This window comes from Poecilia formosa, unplaced genomic scaffold (assembly GCF_000485575.1).
Source record: "Poecilia formosa unplaced genomic scaffold, Poecilia_formosa-5.1.2 Scaffold69, whole genome shotgun sequence".
Classification (NCBI taxonomy): Eukaryota; Metazoa; Chordata; class Actinopteri; order Cyprinodontiformes; family Poeciliidae; genus Poecilia; species Poecilia formosa.
This window is the reverse complement of record NW_006800008.1, coordinates 2,021,768-2,046,620: the sequence shown is the minus strand read 5'-3', so window position 1 is coordinate 2,046,620 and position 24,853 is coordinate 2,021,768. Positions and strand designations below refer to the sequence as shown.

General features: G+C 39.8%; 3 protein-coding genes across 6 annotated transcripts; 2 read left to right on the top strand and 1 right to left on the bottom strand.

Annotated features, from left to right (window-relative positions):
- The first annotated feature begins 1,215 nt into the window (after positions 1 to 1,215).
- Positions 1,216 to 13,022, top strand: LOC103140254 (cryptochrome-1-like). Its single transcript, XM_007555313.2, has 14 exons — positions 1,216 to 2,152; positions 8,031 to 8,139; positions 8,228 to 8,370; positions 8,455 to 8,639; positions 9,284 to 9,372; positions 9,454 to 9,594; positions 10,089 to 10,400; positions 10,473 to 10,624; positions 11,289 to 11,491; positions 11,580 to 11,684; positions 11,805 to 11,903; positions 11,996 to 12,076; positions 12,163 to 12,266; positions 12,364 to 13,022. Exons 1-13 carry the CDS (start codon positions 1,995 to 1,997, stop codon positions 12,261 to 12,263), a joined length of 1,878 nt encoding a protein of 625 aa, XP_007555375.1. The 5' UTR covers positions 1,216 to 1,994; the 3' UTR covers positions 12,264 to 12,266; positions 12,364 to 13,022.
- A 762-nt stretch (positions 13,023 to 13,784) lies between these two features.
- On the bottom strand, positions 13,785 to 16,766 carry LOC103140253 (transcription termination factor 2, mitochondrial-like). 2 transcript variants are annotated; one of them, XM_007555310.2, is made up of 2 exons: positions 16,662 to 16,766; positions 13,785 to 15,633 (listed from the first exon to the last, which is right to left on the bottom strand). In XM_007555310.2, exon 2 carries the CDS (start codon positions 15,622 to 15,624, stop codon positions 14,470 to 14,472), a length of 1,155 nt encoding a protein of 384 aa, XP_007555372.1. In that variant the 5' UTR covers positions 15,625 to 15,633; positions 16,662 to 16,766; the 3' UTR covers positions 13,785 to 14,469. The 2 variants fall into 2 exon arrangements, with proteins under 2 accessions (XP_007555372.1, XP_007555374.1); XM_007555312.2 differs by having other exon boundaries at positions 13,785 to 15,600; positions 16,662 to 16,765.
- Positions 16,767 to 17,401: 635 nt separating this feature from the next.
- On the top strand, positions 17,402 to 21,942 carry LOC103140251 (troponin T, cardiac muscle isoforms). Of its 3 annotated transcripts, none has more exons than XM_074560044.1 (4): positions 17,402 to 17,551; positions 19,423 to 19,515; positions 19,588 to 19,677; positions 20,897 to 21,942. In XM_074560044.1, exon 4 carries the CDS (start codon positions 20,907 to 20,909, stop codon positions 21,669 to 21,671), a length of 765 nt encoding a protein of 254 aa, XP_074416145.1. In that variant the 5' UTR covers positions 17,402 to 17,551; positions 19,423 to 19,515; positions 19,588 to 19,677; positions 20,897 to 20,906; the 3' UTR covers positions 21,672 to 21,942. The 3 variants fall into 3 exon arrangements, with proteins under 3 accessions (XP_074416145.1, XP_074416144.1, XP_074416143.1); XM_074560043.1 differs by having other exon boundaries at positions 17,403 to 17,551; positions 19,426 to 19,515; positions 20,635 to 21,942; XM_074560042.1 differs by having other exon boundaries at positions 17,403 to 17,551; positions 20,635 to 21,942.
- Positions 21,943 to 24,853: the final 2,911 nt, after the last annotated feature.

Here is a 24,853-nt window from a genome sequence, read left to right as displayed (position 1 = left end):
TAGCACTGAAGATGTTTTTCAAAATGTAAATTTTTCTAAGAACAAACTAGTAGAGTTTTAGAAAAAATTAATGGATTTATGCAATATGAAAACAAAGACAAGTATAAAAATAATCCAACAGCAAAACAAAATTTTCATTTATTGAAATACATTGAAAATAAAATAAATAACTACATACGAGATAAAAGGAAGAGAAAAACTGAAATAACATAAAACGTAAAAATAAATGAATATACTTAATAAAAATCAAAGACAAACAAAACTGGTCCTTAGGCAAAAATAAACAGAATAAATTCCTAAAATAATGAATACATTTTAATTAATTTTCACTTTCCAAGAAAGTTTGTTTGAAGGCAGGATTTTATACCGCCCCTCTCTGGTGAAAATGGTTTATTACAACATCCTACCAATGCAGAAATCTTTTCAACTTGCATAATTGCCTAGCCATTTTGTTATAGATGTATGACGCATTTTTCTATTTTGATCTTTAAAAAGAAACCGAGCATACAGATAATAATCAGACTATTTTTAGATAAAACTACATAATATTTATTTGTCATTGAAGAGTAAAGTAATGTATTTGTAGAGGAAAATGTGCGCACATTCATATGCAGAGGGGCGGTATATGATATGAATAAATACCCAAAAATGTAATTTTAAACTACCTAATCGAGTAAGCCGAATGGTTTGTGTCTGTAAATGTAAAGCACTGTAGAGAAACGGTTTGACTAATAACAAAAAGGGATTAAATATGGTAAAGTTGCAGCTGAACGACTGTAAACATCCACACGTAACACACGTACGACCTCGTGTGCTGATCCGGGTCTTTTTCTGACAACGCTGTTTTAATATTTATGGGGGGATCTCATTTACACCCCCCAAATTAGATCTTGTGTAGTGTTATGCAAACAATGTGGTTTATTTACCATTCATTTCATTATATTTATTGCTTGCTATAGGTCCTAAAAAACCCCAGCTGTGCTCCTTTTAATCATTAATTCTCATTAGTTTACCAGAGATAGGTAAATTAACCTGGTAACATGCTAGACTAAGACACCATAAGAGGTCATAACTTGATAATAAAACAAGAGCTCAGTGCGCACGCTGGCTGCCTCGCCTCGTAGGAGAGAGCACGCTGCTAAAACGTGACCACGCTCTGACACGCACGAATCGGTTTGGACCAATCACAGCGCAGCTCTGAGCCAGAGGACGTCGCCAGTTGGCGGAGGAACGGCAGTAGGTGCGGCTTTACATGAGGATCGGCGGTCTTCTGGCTATAAGGGAAAAAAATCACCACATATCCCCACTCAGACGTCTGCTTTCTAGCGTGGAAACCCGTTTGGAAGAGTACAAGGAAGGATTTTGACAACTGGATATTTCTTTGGACGACATAAAAGCGACGAATTTCGTGGTTTCGAGTTTACATAACAGGCTTTCCTGGCGTTCACCGGTCCTGCTACGGAGCGTTCTGGTCATTCACCCTCCTAAAATAACAGGCTAGTGAAATATTCCGACCTTAACAGTCATATTGTGTCATTAGAGTAATAGATAAGTCGAGAAGTTTATTGTTTTTTCAATATTTATGGGCTTTTCATTATTCAGAAAAACAAGTTATACAACAAACCAGGCTAGAGCGCTGCAGCGACCAGGGTCCTAAAGCTCGCCGGGTTCACGTCATTACAGTTCATTGGAAAACTCACTTTTCTGCGCCCAAATGCTTCAGGAATCAGCGGCTTATCAGTTCTACCACATTATGGAAAAAGTTCTGTTAGAGCAAGGCTAATCAAAAAAAAAAAAAAAAAAAAAAATCTGGGGTTTTGGGTTTTTTTTTTTTATCTGAAGTGACTTTCTATTTTTTTTTCTATATTCTTCTCCTTGGACTAATAACTACCTGCGAATTGGAATAATAATCAAGTGAGCTCCGTTTAAAAAAAGAAGAAGACTGCTGATATCATTCACAAAAGGAATAACTAAAGGGCTCGTCCAGTTGAGTAATGGTCATTAATACGATCCACTGGTTCCGGAAGGGCTTGCGGCTCCACGACAACCCGTCGCTGAAGGACTCTCTGCTGGGGGCTGATACCGTCCGCTGCGTTTACATCCTCGACCCCTGGTTCGCTGGATCTTCCAACGTCGGGATCAACAGGTGGAGGTGAGAACAGCAACCCATTAACACACACTTCATAATGCATTCATGTTTACAAGTTTTTCCCAGGATTAAAATTAGGTTAATACAACATCAGATTATATCAACATTTGGGACAAAATGAAGTAATACGCGGGATTCTGCCTCATGAATTGAGCATCTACTAGGGGAATAAGTGAAAATCAGGTGATGCAAATGAAATTAGGAGCTGCTCTGGAGAAATTCAGTGTGTGGTGATGCAAGAAAAAGTTTCTGATCGTCAACCTGGAAAAGTTATTATACAGCAAGAAAACTTAACATTCATACCCTTAAAGAAAATCCAGTGAAAACAGTTAAATACATATGCCACCTACTAGCAAACATGACCTTTACAGAGGATTGATGAAGGAAAACCACAAGACATCCTGTTTGCCACACACTATGTAGGGGACATGTGAGACAGGTAGAACAGGATGCTAAAAGATGCTAAAATGGCAGAAAGAAAAAATAAAGAGTTTCTCTTGTCAGGGGTTTGTTCAATTAAACGTATAGGTTTTTATAATTGTATGAAGAAATGAGTCCCAGATTAAAAAAGACATGACTGCTGTGAATCAAAGTAAACCTTCATATGAAACATGGCTTGACCCTACAGAATCCTTTCCAAGCATATAAATTATTATTTGTAAAGTTAGTTTATGTCTACTAAAGGGTGGCTTACAAATAAAATAAAATACAGCTAGTTCATTATTATATAAATAAGCAAAGGTCAAAGTATCAATAATCTGACTGATATATAAGCCTGATTACTCATAGAAGCGATGACTTTACTCTGTTGTTGTTTCAACTGATCTTGTAAATATTGATGATTTCCAGCACTTCTGAAGTCTCTTACATGTTTTTTTAGACTTTCTAGGATGTTATTTTTGAATTAATATCTGTGTCATTGAAGTTTTATGAGACAAACTTACACAAAGTAGCATATAACCCTGAAATGGAATAATTTAGAATCAGATCCTACATTCTTCTAAATATATTCCAAGTGACTGTTGTCAGAAGTGACCTCATTATATAAATCCAGCTGTTCAGTGAAGGCCTCAGAACATTAGTGAACATCCAGTACCACGAAGTCCAAGGAACACAGCAGGGAGGTCAGGGACAACATTGTGGAGACGTTTCCAGCAGCTGGAACGACTCACTTTTTAACATTCAGAATATTTTGCTTTTTCGGGAGAGCAATAAGTCTTGTTTACAGTTTGTACCACAAGCAGCGTAGATCATCACCCACTGATTATGTTTGAGATATATTTTTTAAAAGAATGGCTGAGAAAAATCTGTGTATTTGTGTAAAGCTAGAAGATTAAAGTTTATCCTAAAGCTAATTTAATTAAAAAATACCTTTTTGAAAGTACTTTAAAACATTGTCGTAACTTGTATGATGCTGTGTGCAGAAAGGACATCCTCTAGCAGTCAGTCATGCATTCAGTCTAAAAATGCCTCTGACTGAAGACTACCCTGACATGCTAACAGGCAGCAGAAGCGATATTACGCAGTAACATCTTAAATCACACCATCAGCTGTTAACTAGCTCTGCTAATCCACCTCATTTGCTTTTGCCGCTGAGAAAATCATTGTCAAACATTTGCAGCAGTTCCAGTAAAACGTGGTTGTACAAATTATTGCAGAACCTCGTCGTGTTGCTCCAACTGCATAAAATGTTGATGTAGCACATTGACGTTTGCAGTTGTAGGGGTTTGAATACTTTTCCCAAGATCTGACGTTGGAGGAATGTTTGTCCCTGCAGATTTGCCCTTCGGTGTTGCATTGATGCTTTGGCCAGTCAAAACACGGATTCCCTCTCATTTCTCCATGTCAGTCTCCATCCAGCTGCTGCTACATGTGCAAACCGTAGCATGTTGTTCATTCATCAGTCCTTTCAGAGTTTAATGTCATCTCATTCAGTTCTGATGAGCATCCATGTTTTTCTTTCAGTGTTACGCAACAGCAGTCGGCTGTGTGACGCAGCACAAACGCACAATACCCCAATTCCTTCCTTCGTCCCGTTTACTGTGTACATATTCAACATTTCCATGCAGTTTTTGCGTCAAAACACTATTAAAACCGCATTACTCTGAGATTTTCCTCGAATACGGTCGATCCAGATGACTTAATCACGGCAACTTCTCACTTCTCACTGACTGATCATGTAGGTCAGTGTGTCAACAGCAAACCTTTCAACTCTGTTTTTTTTCCTGATGTATTTCTGCTGTCCTGCCAGACTAAAAGACCCCAGCTTTGGTCCACAATGAGCTCTAATCCCCACAAAAGCTGCTGCCGTCTGATATCTATTTCCACGTCATGATTACAGACTCCTTCTTAGTGATCGTGTTGGTGTAGAATGGCTCTATGAAGTAGTTGAAGATAAGAGGGAGAAACAGTAAAAGTTGGATACTGATGGGATTATAACTGAGCTGCGTAACGTGGGTCAGTCTCACGTTAAGCGGACCTTGGATCAGAACAGCTGTGAGCCTAAACCTCCGTATTTGTCCATGAAGACAAATACGGAGGCGTAGATTTCGGGTGGGGACGTCAGATGGTGACTCAACAAATCTCAACTAATTTAGCCAAAAGGAGAAGGTGAAAACTTTCAACACGAAAACTTTCCATCCTCAGGTAATGGCAGGTTGTTTATGGTGGAAAACAAAAAATATCTAAATTAAATTAGAGTCATTTTGTTTGTTGCTCAGTGTTCTTGACAGGCAGGGAAAACTACGATCTTAACATGAGGTACTCTTTAAAAAAAGGCTTAACTCAAGTGTAAGAAAGCCTCAGAGTGGCTAGAAAAACACTTTATTTTTTACAGAAAAGCTCAAATATAATAATAGATATCCTCTACTCTCTATTCTCTAAAATGTTTTATGAAATGTCCAGCTCTGGAAAAGCTGCACTGAACCCCACTGAAGCCTCCTGGTTTTTCCACCAAATATTGATTTATAAACTTTTCCTGAGTTATAGCATTAGTATTATAGTTTCTAAATAAATATTAGATTGTTTTCTTTGCATTATTTGAGGTCTGAAATCATCGCATATTTTTCGTGATTTTGACCATTTCTCATTTTCTGCAAATAAATAAAACAATCTTTGAATATTGGAGGCATGTCAAGGTTTCCTCCAGAAAACTTGCTAAGCCTGGGGTGCTTGGCAGTCATTCATCCAGCGGCCATTGTATTTTTGAGTTAAAAAATGTTTAAAGCTGACAGGAAATTTGAAATTATCATTTGACAATTGACAACACCTGAACACCAAATATAAAGTCTTACAAAATGTAAACATTTTAAAAAGACTTAAAAACAATAAGTAATATTTAGCCTGGTGGGGGCACAAGTAAAGCCTGGTGGCCCGCCAGGCTTATAATACACTGAATGTTGTCAGTAGTTCACAGAATAAAGGAACAATGTTCATTTTACTCAAAAAAATTAGATATATATATAAAAATCTAATTCTTTTCCAGTGCTGCATTTTAACACATGGCTGCTATTTTTCTTATTTTTTATGATGCTTTCTGTTGACTAAAACTAAAAAATAACTAAGACTGAGATTAACTTACACACTGGTGAAGTAATTAGAACGTTCACATTCTTATGTGAACGTCCTAATTACGTCCTAATTACGTCAATCATACGTCAATCATACGCAGCACCGAACAGTGCAGCAATCCCACTGTTCGGTGGGATTGCTGCAGGATGCCTCCGCCTACTGCTGTCCGTATCCATAGCAACAAGAGGGGAAGCTCCACATTACTGCTGCTCTGCTTGTGTTTACCCGTGTGTAGGTGTGATATAAAACGCCCTGCTGTGTTGTAAACAAAAAGTTCTGAAAAGAACAACTTGTAGCTGAGTGGATCTTTAAAAGGAAAAAAAAAACATTCAGGTTGAAAATATCTGATTAAAATGAAACGTTTTTGATTCATCTTCTGTTTGTGTGATTAAGCATTAAGTCAGGCTATATAAAGAGGAGACGGACATGATCACAATTTCTGTTCTAGCTCAGAAATTTCAGGATTTAAAGAGTAAAATAAGGCAGAAAAGGGTAAAATATTTGTAGAGCTACCTTCCTGCTCAGGGAAAGTAAAAGTGAGTTTAGTCTCTTTCAGCCATGAATATTTATTCAATTTGGTTTCATAGAATGCTGCTGAGGTTAATTTGTCATTAGGACATTAAATAGAATAATAATAACATCTGTTAAAGTACTTCTTTATTTTCCATACAATAATTAGCAAAATAAAAGTTTTGTGCAGCTCTCTATTATATTAATTAGTTTTACATTGTATGATTAATTTGTCTGACACACACAAAAAACCAAGCTAGAGCATTGCATGAATTTTCTAAATTTTCTTAATTCTTCAGCTTTATTAAGATTGTCTGATTCATCCAGTGGTTTTGTTTGATTAGTCAGAAATTAAATTTAAAAAAAAGCACCGTTGAAGTATTCTTTAGTAAGAATTTGAAAGAGTCTCAACGGTATTAAAAATGTCACATATTTAGAGCTGCTGTCAAAACAGCAGGATCATCTCTTAAAAAATACAGCTTTGCTTAATGGAAAGTTAAAAAATGGCCACTCAGCGTCTGGATTACATTAAAAATAGCAAAGAGTTTGTTTTTTTTTTTAAATAATGACTTAAGTAGCTGTATTAATCATCTTAGCTTATGGGCTTGTTATATTGAGAAAGGAAGGTTGGGATGAAACGTTCCCAGTATAGATCCTGTCTTCAAACCAGTTTAACTGCTGAGTCACATCATAGATTAAATCTGAACTCTGTTTCCTTTCTGTATAAATATTAACTATTTTGGATTGAGTTATCATTGGATTTCATTTGTTTTTTTGTTGGAAGTATACAAAAGAGCGACACTTAAATGTTGGAGTTTTATTGATTGAGAGTGTGGACAGGTGTAACAAGTTCAAACAGGTGCAGTTATTACAATTAACTATTTAAAAATCATACAGTGTGAGTGTTTTTTAATCTCACAATTGATAGGCACTTTCTAAGTGGGAAAACTTGCAAAATCTTTATGAAATTCTTATTTTCCTTACCATATAATGCTTAAGACCAACTTAAGCTATATACCTTTAACTAAGACTTTAGCTACAAATGCACAAACACTGTGACAATTCTGTCCTTCATTACCCATACATAAAGTATTAATCTATTAAAAAAGTTTAATGTGTGAGATAACATCTGATTTCTTGCCCAGTTCTTTGTGTGCAAACACCATCTTCTTCTGGCTGCTCCCATTATCCCCAGTGACACACTTACCTCTGCTTCCCCGTCGAGGTTTGCCCATTTTGTCCTGGTTTACTGATGTTTCTGATTACTCATCTTTTCAGCCTTCTGAGCTGCAGCAACATAAGATCAAATTACTTCTTTCACTCCTCGAAAGCGCCGCTTTTAGATCTGGTTCACCTCAGATGGGAGACATTGTTCAGATGTAGGTCGTCACAAAGAAAACGTCCAGTTTTGGACATTCAAATGTAGAAAAACAGTCTTATTGTTGTAAATTTTGTGCATAACATCTGATTTATTTGGAGGTCGTCAGGGCATCCAGGAAGGTGGGACTAGAGCGCCACATGCTGGTTCACAAAGAAAACTGGATTATGTTAAATTGATGTTTGAACTTTGGGAAAAAAAAAAAAAAACCTAAACTGATCCTACTCTTGGTCCGGCATCAGTATCATAAAATATCCAGTGAAAATTAGTTTAATTTGATTACTGATCTTAAATTGTTTCCTCTAATGTGTTTATTTCTCCTATTTTCTCCATTTCCTCAAACAGAGCGTCGCTGTTTTACACCAGTTTGAATAAATACAAGTTTAAAAGTTTGATGCAGCTCCTCTTCCTGCCTCTCTGCAGGTTCCTGCTGCAGAGTCTCGAGGATTTGGACTCCAGCCTCCGGAAGCTCAACTCCCGTCTGTTCGTGATCCGGGGCCAACCCACGGATGTCTTTCCCAGACTCTTCAAGGTCATTTGACCCACTATATTCTGCACGCTTGGGTTGCTGCGGGACTCTCGTGGAAGTCCTGAATAATCGTTTTGAATCTGTTTTGCAGGAATGGAAGATCACTCGGCTCTCTTACGAGTACGACTCTGAGCCTTTTGGGAAAGAGCGAGATGCTGCCATTAAGAAGCTCGCCTCTGAGGCCGGAGTGGAGGTGACAGTTCGCATCTCCCACACGCTCTATGACCTGGACAAGTGAGTTATCACACCCCAAACAGCCCTGCTGCTGTTATTACTGTGTCGGTTTAAAACTAAATGTTTGGTTTTTGTGTTTATCAGGATCATAGAGCTAAACGGGGGCCAGTCTCCCCTCACCTACAAGCGGTTCCAGACCCTCATCAGCCGGATGGATGCAGTGGAGCTGCCTGCAGAGTCCATAACGGCTGAGGTCATGGGAAAATGCACTACGCCGCTGTCTGAAGACCACGATGAGAAGTTTGGGGTTCCCTCTCTGGAGGAACTGGGTGAGTTCAGCCTAAAGACGCAAACAATTAAACAAGTTACTGTTAATATTAGATTAAAATAATGATCCGCTTAGACCTTATTTTAGTGTTGTAGTTTGGCCTCCGTCCAGCAGAGGGCGCCACTGGTCATCCATAAGCAGAGCAAGTTGATTCAGAATTAAAATGGTGGAGATATAACGGAACAGGAAAGAGAAACAGTACAAACTGAGTCGTTATGTGGATCCGTTTTGAAATATAAACACTGAAATTTCACATTAACATTGACGGAGCAGCATCAACTTCTCACCCAACAATTACTGATTTGCTACGAAGGCAAGGATGTAATGAGAGGAAGGCGGAGGGCAAAGCGCAGAAAATTTTAACATGATGGAAAAAGACGTGGTGTCAATAAGCACAGTTAGTTTTGAGGGCTTCCTGAGTTTAATGATGCAAGAAAGATTTTGCCCTTTATAGAAAGACAAAACCCGGGTTTTTAAGAAAGTGGCCTCATCAATTAATCGCTAGTCGATCAATAATTTCAACCAACTTTAGATTAACTTGCATTCCTAGTTCAGCCATTCTTTAAAAAACATAGAAGGAAATCTGATGATGTTCTGAGATATGAAGCTGGTTTTAAATTGTGTGCTTTTATCGTGAACTCGCAGGTTTTGACACCGACGGTTTGTCTTCGGCTGTGTGGCCTGGAGGAGAAACCGAAGCTCTCACTCGACTGGAGAGGCACCTGGAGAGGAAGGTCAGTCCCATCTTTTGCTTGTTTTTTTAAAATTGCCTCGTGCGTTTTCAGTTGTGCTAATGCGACTGGTTTCGCCATCAGGCGTGGGTGGCGAACTTCGAGCGTCCGAGAATGAACGCCAACTCGCTGCTGGCGAGTCCGACCGGCCTCAGCCCCTACCTGCGCTTTGGCTGCCTCTCCTGCCGCCTCTTCTACTTCAAACTCACCGACCTCTTCAGGAAGGTGAGTGTTTTTACCAACACCATGATACTTTTTGCTCGGATGGTGCAAGTTTAGAAGTTATTTTCATTTCCATTAGATTTATGTTTAGTCCAGTTTGGCATTAAGTTGAATAAATAAAGCCAAATGTTTAAAAGTTAGCAGTCTTAGAAAGTTAAGACTTTGAAACCCTCATCCTGAGCAAGCATGTGGCAACAGTGGGAAGGAAGGACGTATTTTTAGCAGGAATAAATGCTGAAGAAAACCAAAGAAAAAAGTGGTTCAGCCGCCAAAAAAGAAAATAAAAAACAGCTGAGCATGGGATCCATGGAAAAGAAACACCAAACAAAAATAACACCCAGCAAAATCTCCATTAATGAGCTCATCCTTGGAAGAAACAACAAAAATACAGAAGAGAAGAGACAAAGTCAGCTGCAGGAAGAGTAGCGTTAGCTTTAATTAGGAAACATGCTGGGAAAATGCTGCCCATGTAAATCGTCTCTAACTTCTGATCCCAGGTGAAGAAGAACAGCTCCCCTCCTCTGTCGCTGTATGGCCAGCTGCTGTGGCGCGAGTTCTTCTACACGGCAGCCACCAACAACCCCTGCTTCGACAAGATGGACAGCAACCCCATCTGCGTCCAGATCCCCTGGGACCGCAACCCCGAGGCGCTGGCGAAGTGGGCCGAGGGCCGGACGGGCTTCCCGTGGATCGATGCCATCATGACGCAGCTGAGGCAGGAGGGCTGGATCCACCACCTGGCCCGGCACGCCGTGGCCTGCTTCCTGACCCGGGGGGACCTGTGGATCAGCTGGGAGGAGGGCATGAAGGTAGAGGACGCCGACTCTGAGTTGCGGTCCGGTTTCGCAGAACGCATCGAACCGTTTCGGTTTCATCTACAGGTGTTCGAGGAGCTGCTGCTGGATGCGGACTGGAGCGTCAACGCCGGCAGCTGGATGTGGCTCTCCTGCAGCTCTTTCTTCCAGCAGTTCTTCCACTGCTACTGCCCAGTCGGGTTCGGCCGACGCACCGACCCCAACGGAGATTACATACGGTACCGTCACTGAGTCGATTCTGGTGGCCGTGTGTCCTTAGAAGGCCAAAAAATGTCTGCGTTTTTCAACTGTTTTAGGGTAATTTTAATGTGCTGAATCCAAAAATCAAATTGGTTTTGCTCAATCAGGTCAGCTTTCTGAACTATGGATGCAACATGAGCATTGAAATGAATTGATAATGTCTCAAAAATTAAATCAATTTAGATCGGATGTCTAATAAAAACCTGACCTGATTGAGAAAAATTGATGTCATTTTTGGATTCAGTGGTGCAAAATAGTCCTAATTCAGTTGAAAAAACAACTTCCCAAAAATATCTTTTGTAACCCAGTGTAACCACAGGTCTAAAACTTTGTCCTTTCATATTCTATGTGGTTTTTGTCTTAACTGTGTTCTAGCCTTGCTAGCTAGCTAGCTTGATAATTATTTTTGCATCTAAGTTAAAATGTATCGCCAGTTGACTTGACGATTGTCGTCTTCTGCAGCCAAACATATGAGGCTAGATGCAAAAACCTTTGCACTACCAGAGTTAAAGCCGTAGAGAGCATCGCAAAATATACGATTTTCTTAAATTTGAGTTGGTGAAACCTGCAGGAACCCTGTCTTACCTCCTTGGATAGGTGAATAATCCGCCACGTTCCCTTTGTTTCCATCCCTCCGCTCAGGCGCTACCTGCCTATTCTGAGAGGATTCCCAGCGAAGTACATCTACGATCCCTGGAACGCTCCGGAGTCTGTGCAGAAGGCTGCCAAGTGCATCATCGGCGTGCATTACCCCAAGCCCATGGTGAACCACGCTGAGGCCAGCTGCATCAACATCGAGCGAATGAAGCAGATCTACCAGCAGCTCTCCTGTTACAGAGGCCTTGGTATGCTGACCCGTTACTTTCTTTCTCTCTTGTTCAGATGTAAGGCATCTTTCCACATTGATTGACTCTTTGTTGTTTACATCCTCAGGCCTTTTGGCTACAGTTCCATCCAACACCAATGGAAACAATGAGACGTCCTCAGATGCTATGGCGTTCTCCATCGAGGCTTCACCCCAGGCTGCTGCTCCAGCAGGTAAGACCAAAACATGTTATTCTGTTCAAATAAAACTGCACAGCTGCACCTCCTTGGTTTTACATTTCTCATTAAAAATCAATCAGTTTAAATGTGTTTTGTCTTTCTTTGATTTGTCAGCCTATCAGATGCCAGTTCATTCACAGACAGACTGGCGCAGCGGGGTGATGGTTTACCTGCAGGGGGATCCACAGAACAGCACCAGCACACACAAGCAGGGTAGGGATTATTTAGCACTTCTGAATTATTCATATTTTCATGTCAATCTGTTTGTTTTAATCAACTCTGATGATTGTTTCATCTTCCTGAAGTTCCCAGTTACGCTCCAGCTACCAGCATGATGCGATACACTCAAAGCAGCCCACAGATTCCAGGTCCTGCACTGCAGAAAGGTGCAAAATAAATTCATTTAAATCTGTGATGTGGGGTCGTTTCTGTTAAAACTTTCTAAATGTCACTTTTTTGTTTTTGTTTCAAGGATTCGAGCATCATCCCGTCACACAGACCAGCGGAAAACGTCCCAATGAGGATTCTGGCCACGGCAGAGGCCCTAAAATCCAGAGGCAGAGCAACCACTGAAGAGTTAGTGACACATTTATTTTACACACTCGTACTCACTGGGATGAAATTTGATGTTTTATGACAAAAATCTTATTTTTTTATTTTTTTTTTCTTTCAGGTGTTTCTGCACATCGTCCTTCATTTAATCAGCCAAATCAAAGCAGACACTAAAGGACTAAAGGTTTACCTCCAGGACCACGGTGTTGCATGAACGCACCTTCAGGATGATTAAATGCACACACACACACACACACACACGTCCCCCGATTAAACAGACTGTGGACTCTGATGAGGACTGCACATCAGCGCAGCGGCTCACTCGCTGAACTCTTCTCTGGCTTAATATCGACAAACATCCTTGTGTATATAATGAATTTGCTAACTGCAGCTCACACAACTTGTACATATTTGGATATTTTATGTATGTTTTCTCTCCTTGTGTAGCCATAAACCCATTGATATATTTTTGATATGAGATCATGGATGGATCTTTTTTTGTTTTGATAGTTCTCAATAAATAATAATAATAATAAATATTTAAAGACTTTCCAACAAAAAAAAAAAAAGACACTGAGAAAGCTTCTGTGTTTGCTAACCATCGTTTTCCCCAAACTTTGTTCTTTCTTGATCCATCTGTCGTAAACTGACAAAGTGTTTTTGTTGATCTCAGTAATTGGAGACGTGTCTCATTCCTTTCCAGTGTGGAGGCAAAATAACATTAACCATCTTGATGTTGCCCTTTTTTTAGTAGTTTTGGAGAATAAAAAAGGACTCAAGAGTCTTTGCATCACAGTGACTTCCCTGTAAAATCCTTAATAAAGAAGTGTACCACAAACAAGACTCTAGTGTATTTATTTGAATCAAATTGTGGGTTTTAACTTGAACATATGAGGAGTTTATATAGTTTACCATTTGATCATTATGTTGCTTCTGCAGCTGGTTATATTTCAACAACAAGGTAGCTCATAAAGCTTTATAAGATAGAAATAAAACATCGCGGTGGCAAATTAAAGGAGTATTAAAACTAAATGCAGCTTCTCCCACAAGATCTATATTTTTAAACAACAAAAACAAAAATATAATGCATCATTTTTGTACCACTTCACCATTTTACCCTACTTTTAGTCAGTCTATTGCATAAATCCCAATAAATACAATAAAATGTGTACTTGTAATGTGATAAAATGTGAAAAAGACTGTTTATTTAGTGTATTTAACATTTTTGAAGGGAATGACACATAGGTCTCCAATATGGCAGCATAAATAAAGTAAGGTCACACAAACATAATCAGCTGTCTGGCAAAAGTATAAAGAGTCATTTAGGCAACAAAAAGAAGCTCTTATGTCGGGTATTTCCAGATGTTTGTAAGATTTGAATAACTTGCAGATTGGTGCTGCAGATAATTTAATATTTCATCAAAATCTTTCAAATGAGGATACAAGACCCTAGGGGCTTGTGTTTTAGAAAAATAAATAAATCAGAAATTAGCCACTGAAAAATTCAAGATGGCTGCCATGGTCGTCAAGTAAATTTATCTGCATTAAATCTGCCAATATTTATCCCAGATGAATACTTTTGGTCTCACGTGGTACATAATTAGACCCATATAAATCATATTTGCTAATAACTTTAATTTTTCAAGATGGGCACCATGGAAAATTAATATTTCCACACAAAATGAATGTGTTTTATTTATTTTGAACCACAGAAATCATATATGGTTTTTGTCTTGATTCCATTTTCTGGTGGACATTTTTCAAAATGGCCGCCATAGTTATAACAAAGAATACATGTTTGCAATAAAATCAGCAGCAGTTACAGCTAACCAAACAGTTAGCCTCACAAGCCACTAATTTGCTAATCTTAGCTCTGTTAACGCTAAACTGTCAAACACAGAAAATTAGCAGATGCTAATGCTTTATCGCTAAACACACAGACGGTCAGACATCTTTATCTCCTTCCAGTTTGTAACTGGTGTGAGATTTTCAAGCAGTAAAGTCCTCAGTTTCTGATTTTGCTGTTATTACTTTAAAGTTGTATGAATTAGATGAGCAAAGTCGAAAGTCGGCTCAAAAACAGTGGCCATTTTGAAAAATGTCTGTTGTCCTGAAATTCAAGAGGCTAATGAGAAATATGAGAACCATACACTGAGGGTTGAGCATATACATTTTTAAGCCTTGTATCCACATTTGAAAGATTTTCAAAGTAATGTGCTGTACTACGTCAACACCTGAGTGGAGCCACAGGGTTAAAGAGCGCCCTCTGCTGCCGGAGGTTCAGCTTGGCGTAGCTCATCTCAAAGTCCTTCTTGGTTCCTACGATTACGTCCAAGCTGCCGGAGCGCACGTCGTACCCATAGGACGCTAGCTTCTGGATCCGGTACAGCACTATCTGCGTGGTGAGCTCCAGGACGTTTGGGGATTCCTTCACCTGCTCGACGCTCGCCCCGGCGTCCATCAGCCCCTGGAAGCGGCCCGCCAAGGTGGCCAGCGAGTAGTACAAAACGGCCGGGCAGCGGATCACAACCCGCTTCAGTTCGTCCTCGGAGCAGCTGAGAGCGTCCTGGACGTAGGCCAGCACCTGCCGCATGGCTTCAGGCTGCAGCTCGGAGATGGAGGCTCTGAGGCTGGACACCAGGCTGAGCAGCTCCTCCGTGGTGAAGCCCCGCTCCCTCAGGAAGCCCAGACTGTCCCTCCAGGTCTCCGCTGGACGCAGGAGGATGTACGGGTTCTGGCTGAGGAGCTTCTGCAGCCAAACCCGGAGATTACCCTCATCCCCGCCCAGGTCCAAGTAGGTCTCTCTGAGGGTGTGGATCACCTCCTGGTTGCTCTCCACGGGTCGACTGAAGCTCTGTGGCGCGCTGGCCATCAGCTTGCTGATGATCTTCTTGTTGAGGCGAAGGCTCTGGAGGTAGAGGATGTTGGCCCGCTGGTTGCTGTGGTGGCTTACGGTGAAAAAGGAAGCTGGGAACTTTTCGATGATGCTCAGAAGGGCGCGTTGGCCAGAACATACGGACCCCCAGAGGTCCCGCTGGGCCTTCACGTCCTCTGGGCGGCACAGGACAGCCTCGGGGTGGGTCTCAAGAATGTGGGCGATCACCGCCGTGTCAGCGCCCATGTCCCTCAGCAGACCGGCTGTCTCAGCCACGTAGGCGGTCTTCTCAGACAAAACCCAACCCTTCAGCTTGCGGACCTTTCTGATGTCCACTGATAGTTCGTACAGAGAGTCAACCGTGCGTTGATTCTCCTCCCGTTTGCTGTGGGAGGTGAGGGAGGCAGAGGGAGGCAGCAGCAGCCTCATCTTCTGGCAGGAGGCGCACAGAGACGTGGTGATGCGAAGCATCGCAGCAGATCTCTGAAGAAGAAGAACATCATTCATTCCCCCAATCTGTAAAGAGTTGTGACAGCTTTAGCATTCAGCTAGTCCCTGAATAACTGCAACTACTTCCACAAGTCTCACAATCACTTAATATTTAGGCCTACATGCAAAAACCACTATCTCCAAGGAGAAACAAGGTGGTGGGAGCATCATGCTGTGGGGGTATTTTTTCAGCAGGGAAATTGTACATTGCTCTTGTATTTATACCTTATTTCTACCAGATAACAGCAAGAACTGATGGGAAGATGATTCCCTTAATTAATAAACTAGCAAATTAAAACTACTCATGGGCCTCAAAATGTGTTGAATTTAAAATGCAAAAATTACTAAATTGTAATTTTTCTTTTTTTTTAAACATTTACCTGCTCAACAATAAACACAACTTTTATGAAATCTATAAATATGTAAAACATTTTTAAAAATATTTCAGACTGTTGCTTTTTTAAAAAAAAGAAAAATATATATATATATATATATACTTTTTTTTTGTTCTATTTTATTGTTTGTTTAAATTTCAGTTGTTTTCTGTTTTATTGGGGATCAAAATAATTTCAAAGGCTAAATAGCCCCCTGGCCACATTTTGGACACCCCTGTCTTAATTGTTGACTCAGGGAGCTGAATACAAAAGCAAGCCACACTTGTCAGATTTTTATTAGTTTAAAAAATGGAGTAAACTTGACATAATTTTCTTTCCACTTTGTAATTGTGGAATACTTTTGGGTTGGCGTATCATAAAAACATCCAAATGTGGGAACAAATCAAGGATTATATATAATTTAGGGAAACAAAACACTTATTATGGTTTTATATAAAAGGATATAAAGAAAATGATCTCCACTGATTACAGTTATGACTGCAGTCTTTCACATGTGATGCTGCATGTGCCTGTTATGTATGTATTACAACCCAATGACTGCGCCAGGCCACCGCTGCTGCAGCACAACACGGAAGGGAGTGATTGTAACGACAGCAGCCAAAAACATGAATCGCTACAGTTCATTTGACATAAAATGAACAATAATGTGGATTATTTTACCGGTTTTAAGGGGGGTTCTTTGCTGTGACTCCGTTGTCATTCCCACCGATCTGCTTTCATAACGCTGCACAACCTTGTGGGCGGAGCTAGTGAGGCACGTGAAAGGTACGTGACCGGGAAGCACACTCGCTTTGTGTCGTTCGCGGTCGAGCCGATTTAATTTGCCGGTTCTTTTACGTGGTCTATGGGAGCAGGTTCCTGTTTCAAATGAGGATGTATACAACAAAAATAATTTATTTCAGAGATTACTTTGATCAATATGTGTGCTAAGAATAATCACATAAGCTACAAAGAGGAGTTGTAAGTGAAGAGTTATTTTAAAGCCAAAAGAGGCGAATCTTTTTGCAGGGTTTACATAAATGATTCGGCGGGTAAACAGGAGAGCAGCTGAAGTAGAGAAGAAATATATTAAAATAAATTATAGGGATGCGTGGGAAGAAAAATAATACTCGATTTCATAAATAATAAAGAAAACGACCTAAAAGTAACACGGGACACGTTGAATAGTTTTCAATTAGCAAAGTTACCCTGGATACTTTATTGATAGCAATAAAACAGAAAACGATAGTCTGTTTTCTATTGTTACGGAAAATATTTTGAAAGTGTAGCAAGACAACACCATGGTTGAAAATGGCATTTTCCATACATAATCCATGTTCCTTTACTGAACAGGAACTTTTCCAGGCAAAAATCAAGAACTGTACCAGCTGGTATTAATTAGAACTAGCAGGACTGCCATCTAATTACTAATAGATTTCACCTGGTGCCTGTCTTTCTGCGTAGTTTCTTCTTCATGTATCCAATACTTTTTCCTCATATCATTATATCACACATACTTTATGGATAATTAATTATTTGATTTTTCTGTATGGACTGAATGGCTTGTTACTGTGAGTATCTGTAGTTGCACCATTAGAAATGTGATTGCATAGAATGAAAGGTTTAATATGTGCATGTAAATTTGCTAAACTGTGTGAGCGGGCTTGAACGTGCAGAAGTATATTATTTATGGTATATAAAAAAGAGGCACCAATGCAAAAAAATGCAGCTGAGGTTTGTAGTCAGAATAGTTTGGAAAAAGGATGACATTATATAACAAAGCTTGAATTTATGCCAAGGATAATATTTGTACTCTTGTATTCCTTCATTGAAGGAACACTTCCTGTCTCCTTTGACAACTTTCTGTCAACCAAATGGAGACACCTGGCTTAGAGGAAGGTAGAATAACACACCTTACATAAATAAATAAATAAACACCCAATTTTTATTTTTATTTCATTCGCTAGGTTTCGGCTAGCGCAAGCTAGCTAGAGCTAGCTAGGTTTGTTAGCTGACCACAAACGAACAAACCCCTTTCTGCATTTGTGGCTCAGTTTTAGATTATTTATTAGAACAAATGTAACATTAACCACAGACATTTTCTTTTTCTTTTCTAAGCTTTAACGTGGAGATGTTTGCAAGCTAGTTAACAGTTAGCCTGCGTCATTTGAAAGGCCCTCGGAAGTCAACGATAATAATGCCAAAATCACAAAAGGCTAATGTGAACTTTGTGTGATAAGTTGATATTCACCAGAAAAAGACGATTCATTTAATATTTATTTAGTCTAAATCTCAAGTTCTTTAATACTTTATATTTTTACCGTTAAACAACAACGGAGGACAATAATTTCAAAGTGAAACTTATAGTGTTAAATTAAGCCAAAATCCAACAAGCTAGTCTGCACCCTGAACCACATGAGGCCGCTGTATTACCAAGCACGTACAATGGCGGTAATTTCATAGTTCCAACATTTGGACAAATATTACTCTGCATTTTAAGCTAAATAAATCAAATAAAATTTTATTTGTATAGCACATTTCAGCAGCAAGGCATTTCAAAGCGCTTTACATCATAACAAACACAAAGAATCAACAATCAAAACATTACATCAAGTCATGTAATGTGCAATCACTAAATTCGTAATTGATTACGTTTCAAACGCAACTCTAAACAGGTGGGTTTTTAGTCGAGATTTAAAGGCACTCTGTGTTTCTGTTTTTTTACAGTTTAAGTGACATTTTTGGCTACACATGAGTAAAAGCATTACAGTTGTGGATATACATAGCTCTGATCATTTGCTGCCTGTTTCTGGTGATGGACACAGTTGTCTCCTGCCAGCGGCAAGCAGCGCCTTGAATAACCACCTGTTGTCATGTTTTACCAGTCCTCTCTGGGACGAGACTGGAAAGACATTAAAAATTTGCTTTGTTATCCTCTCGGGCCGTAATTAGCCTGTCTTCACTCAGACAGCCTCCCAAGTTTTACACTGGGGTTGAAATGTTATTCCCTGAAGATAAAAGCGTGTCTATCGTTGACATTTACAGTAGAATAACATCAAGAGCTTTATCCCAAGGAGGCACACAGATCGAGTTAATTAGGCTTCCCAGACGCGGAGGAGCACCTGTTGCTGGCACTCAGTTCTGTCCTTTTCCAGAGATAACTCAAGACTTGGGAACACTAAATTGTTGAAGTTTATAGATGTCAGAATGAAAGTAATTATGGTTTAATCTTCTGTGTGCTGAATGGCTCCTTTAATTAAACCCCTAAGAGTGAAGCCCAAACTGTATCTTATTGTTCTTGCAGAAACATGCATCTTTATACAATGGATGGTGTCATCCAGCTGTCTGCTTATCCACCTCATTAGCTTTTGCTGCTCCAGAGAGGTCATGATCCTTCGCCAGATTGATTTGAACCGTCTCTTTTCTCTGCTTTTTGGTCCAGCAGAGAGATCAAAGGTCAGATCAAGATCAACCATTGACTCAACCCAAGACTTTCGTTTTCTTCAATCTCAGCCAGTCATTGGTGGATTTATTGGTATGTTGTGGCTCATTGTCATGTTGCAAGATACAGTTTTATTTTAATTAATTTAATTTATTTTTTTCACAGATGGTCTTACGTTTACACCCTGGGTGGTATGATGGCAAGCCGGAAAGTATTCTCAAACCATGATTCCTTCACTTCCATGCTTCACAGCTGGTATGACGTTAATTTTCTGAAATGTTATATTTGGTTAATGTCAACATTTTACCTGTATAAATGCACAAATAATGTACATTTAGACGTATCCCTTTAAAGAACAACATTCCAGAAGTCTTTGTCTATGTTCTCCATGGTCGTTAAGTTCTTAAAAAGCAAATGTTTACTTCTTATAAACCTCCCGTCAAAGTTAAACTGGTGCCTTCATATCAATAAGAACCTCCTGGAGGGTTTTGAAGTCTTGTTTTAGCATCTTCTTTCAGGTTGACAGTTGTTTTAAATCCCCTTCACAGATAATCGTTTGGACAGTTTACCTTTGTTAACCCTTTACCAAACTCATAGAAATCTACAATCAGCTCTTTTCAATCCCACTGTAACAAACTGAGTTTTCAACAAAGCAATCTCCTAATTTATTCCTCACCAGAATTTCAAAAGGTCTTGAATTTTTTCTTTCTTGCGTGATGTCAAATATTCATATGTCCAGATATTGTTGAAAAACTCTGCACTTGTTCAGCATGTCTTGGGGATAAAACCTGATCAAAAATCAAATTTCAGCCGTGTTTTTCTAACTAAACCATGGTGAAAATGTAATTAAAGGGAAATGTTGACGTAAATTGCGAAGGGTTTAATTTCCCAATTATTAAAATCCTGCTAAGTGGGGGCTTACTTAAACCCTTGCAGCACACTCTGGCAAGGAGGCTTTAAGCACTGTTTGGATTAACACTGTGGCTTTTCACCTTAAGTGGAGGATTAGTGATTTTTCTAAGAGAATCGCTGCAAAAGTTTGTTTTGCTACTTTTCCTCTGCTCATCACCAGCTGCTTTTCTACGTCTTTCGGAGCATGCATGCTATTTGTGCTGGAATAATCTCAGCGCTGCTTTGTGGGAGATCTGAGAACACAAGTATGCATGCATCTGTTGTGTCTCTGAAATAGTCCCTCATTTTGTCCTTACAAAGGAATGAGGAGGCCCTTGGGGTCAGTGTAGGCAGCAGGAGGCTCTTCAGAGGATAAAGTAGGGGAGTGTTTATGACACGACTTGGTGGAGGAGAAAATAGAATCCTCCATCTGTCTCCAAATCAACCCTGTTGCTGACCTGAACCCTGGAGACTGTTGCCGTAGGGTCACGTGATGAAGGAAACCTTTAAAACCTCCAACCTGCAGACCTAGACCTCCAGTTACTTCCTGTGCTCACCACTGCAGCTGGTCTGTTCTGCTCAGAGGATCCAACATGTCAGACATTGAGGAGATTGTGGAGGAATATGAAGAGGAGGAAGAGAAGGAAGAGGATGAGAACGAGCATGACAAAGGGTCCAAACCTCGGTTTAAGACTACCTACATACCAAACATGGCACCTCCAAAGCTCCCTGATGGAGAGAAGGTCGACTTTGATGATCTCCACCGGAAGAGAGTGGAGAAGGATTACAGCGACCTACAGATGCTCATTGAGCAGCATTTCTCCAGCCGCCAGAAGGAGGAGGAAGAGCTGATTGCCCTGCGCAGCCGCATCGAACAGCGCCGCGCCGACCGGGCCGAGCAGCAGCGAGTCCGAGCAGAACAGGAGCGAGAGCGGCAAGCTCGGGTGGTAGAGGAGAGGTCGAGGCGCGAAGAGGAGGCCGCCAAGCTGCGGGCCGAGGAGGAAGCCAAGAAGAAGAAGATATTCTCCAACAAGTCCTTCGGGGGTTACCTGCAGAAGGTAGACCAGAAGAAGGGCAAGAAGCTAACAGCTCGCGAGGAGAAGAAGAAAGCCCTGCTGGAGCGCAGGAAGCCGCTCAACATCGACCACCTGAGCCAGGAGAAGCTGATGGAGAAGGCGCAGGACCTGTGGCAGTGGCTCCACCAGCTGCACGCCGAGAAGTTTGAGCTGGCTGAGAAGCTGAAGATGCAAAAATATGAAATCCACGTTCTCCGGAACCGAGTCAGCGACCACCAGAGAGGCTCCAAAACGTCAAAGAGCTCCCGTGGGGCCAAAGGGAAAGCTGGCTCCTGGAAGTAAAGCTCAGGGTCCACAACAGCTCAGAAACTGAGGTCCATTTGGACTTTTGGTGCAGATTCCTTCCTTCTGAACGCTCAGGGGAAGGGAGGGAGTCGTATGAATTAATTAACCAAGTTTAGTATAAATTGAGTCTTTAAAAAACAATCCAACTATAAAATGTTTTGGTAAAGCTTTAAGTTTTTCCACAAACCTTCCTAAAGATTATTTCTGTTTATTGTTGACGCGCTAAGACTTGCATACTTCTCATTAAAGTTATTCTGTCTATTTTTAATTCATGACTGACTGCCTGGTTCTTGGTCTTGGAAACCTCTTGACACATTTCCCTATATTTGGGACGGGTCAAGTTAAAAGTCCAAAAAGTCAAACAGCTGCGACTTGGCTGGCTTTCTTTCTTTCTTTTTTTTTTCCCAAGCTAATTTTGGTTCACAGACTGAGGAGCAGCTTTCAGTGTTGCCTCATTATTCCTCTGTGAAAAAAGAAACATTATTTAGATGCAGCACGTCAATGTTTCTGCACATTGTTCCAAGTCGTATAACCAAAATTTTAATATGGAAAAGTTGTTTATGCAGATTTAATCAGAGCAACAGAAACGTCCTGAAAGTCCACACTTGATTTGATTTATCCTAGTTGTCAAATCATGACAACAATTTCAAAGATAATGTTAATGGGATAAAACATTTAGATTTAACTAAACAAAGCAAGTAAATGGTTTTCCTCAACAGAAGTTATATCTTTGAAGTTGAGTGTTGTGTACCTAAAAGTAAAAATAACAGTTACTATATTTATAATGTCAGCAGACATCAGTTTAAACGATACTAATAGATAGAAAAGGATTGAACAGCTTTTAATTTTATTTTACTTTCACAACAAAATATTTATTACTAGTATTTATTATTTTTTCTGGGTCAAATATTTTAATAAGATGTATTTTAAACTCTACATAATTTTAGTTTAAAAATGCATTTAAACTGCAGCAACATGGACCAAAGTCTGAGGAATGGTTCTCATCCTTGTTAGATCGTTGCCATCATGAACTTTGGTCACTTTTAAGACAAAATGGCATCAAATGATGAACTAGAAAGGTGTACCTAATGAAGTGGCCAGCCTAAGAAACGATACCAGTGTTTCTAAAGGTAGAGGTTAAATTTTAGAAACTGGATATAGGAGCATTTTGGACTCCAGAACACTAATCTGGACGTCGTCTCTCCATTACCGTAACTAAATGTTTTGTCCACTAGGTGGCACTACAAACCCACTTTGTGAGCATTTAAATTGTAAGCTAAACAATCCAATACGTAAAAGTAAATGTAATTTATGTAAGAATAAACTTAAAATATCGCACATGAAGCCAGTTTTGTTTTTTTCCTTAGTTAGCATACATTTAATCAAAACTGTCCCGAACAGCAACATTTGTAAATAACACAGCACTTGCAGGAACATCTTATATATATATATATATATATTTGCAGATTTTTTAGGAAATGGCCTCTTTTCGCCAGCAGTAGCTGCAGAGAAGCCCAGCTCAGATAAATGAGTGGCCATCTCTCCCCCATGCAGTTTCTGCTCTCCTAACTGTTGCTGTACCCTCATGGCCGTAACGAGCCATTAAACTCTGCCAGATGTGACGGTATGCCCACCGGTTGCCATGGAGAAGGGGAGAGGCTGCGTTTGCATCCAGGTCTCCCTCATGCTCAGTTAAAGCTGAGCAGAGATGAAGAGCAGAACATGAGCAGCCCCCTCATGTCTCACCGAAGAACAAGATGTTCCCTGAACTTCACTCATTGTTTCTGGATGTGAAGGATGGGGTTTATATAAAACATGTGAAGTGTGTGTGTGTGTGTTGGGTCATCAGGGGATGGATGAGGAAGGCTGTTGTTTAATTAAGCACTCAGCACAGACTGGCAGATAATGCGTGTGCTGCATGATTGACACTTCTTGAGCCAGACTTTCAACTCTGACAAGACTCTTGTTGTCTGGTTCGGTTCAGACTGGATTTCTGTTTTAATTTGGAGGAAGAGCTGCACTCTGATTACTTATGAGGTTTCGTGTGTTGAGATAATTTGATTTATTCCACACAGTTCTGGAAAATATATCCTGTTTACATCATTAAGATGTGTAAAACTCCCAAAGTATATAGTTTTTTTTTGGAGCACAGAGAGAATAATCTTTAATTATTTCTCTTTGGACAATTCTTCTATCAACTGGATGGATTTCTATGCTTTTTATTTTTAGGACTGAGACTGAAGATGTTTTTTTATTTTTCTCCCTGTCGATTTGGCCATGTTTTTAGATAATAAAAAAAACACTTTTTTTTTTAATACCACATTTTTATTTGAAATATGAGCAATTTTAGTCAAGTAGCTATTTCATTAAATCAATTTTTTTAATTTACAAAGATGAGTGGCTGCCTTAATTGAATTAAATGTTGTTTCCCCCCATTTTTAGGGTAGAAAAGTGGAAAACAGGAACTGATTACTCATGGTGCCGAAATATCGCAGAGAAAAACATTTCTGCAATAAGATCTGGATTTGACTAAAGTCTTCAGTATATGCCAATATTTGTGACAATTTCTGAAAGCGAACTTCTGTTTTCTATATGATTTAAGGTGTCAAATCATGCAGAACTGACTGATGATGGACATTTGCAGTAAACTGATTACTACCTGCTGACATGCCAATGCTGGCCTCTGAGTTTAAATGGGCATCCATGTCTTGGTAGGTTTGATGTTGCATAACCTAACCCTGAAGTTGCAGTTTGTGGTTGCAGCTTTTAAAAAATGACACTTTTGCAAAGTACATTAAGGCTTTAATTGCAATAGGAAAATACAAAGACTTTTCTGAAACAGTTCAACTTGTTGCAGCATGGTGGAAGATGCAGGCAGGTGCAGCAAGATGTGGAAATTGTCATTAAATCTGGTTTATTCATATAGATCCAGTTTGCTATAAGTCATCAAAAGCTGCTGAACAGATAAACTAAACAAGTGCATACATCTCCAAAGCAGTCAACAATTAAATCGAATTATAATCAAGTTCAAAACAGTTCGAAATAAATTTAGACTTACAAAGAAGGAATTCATAGTTTTCCAGGGAAACTGTCCAACTGCTTTAAATCTCCATTCAAGTTTAATCTCATCACCCCATCCAGAGCTGAAGGCGTTAGATATTTTATCAATGCATCTCCCA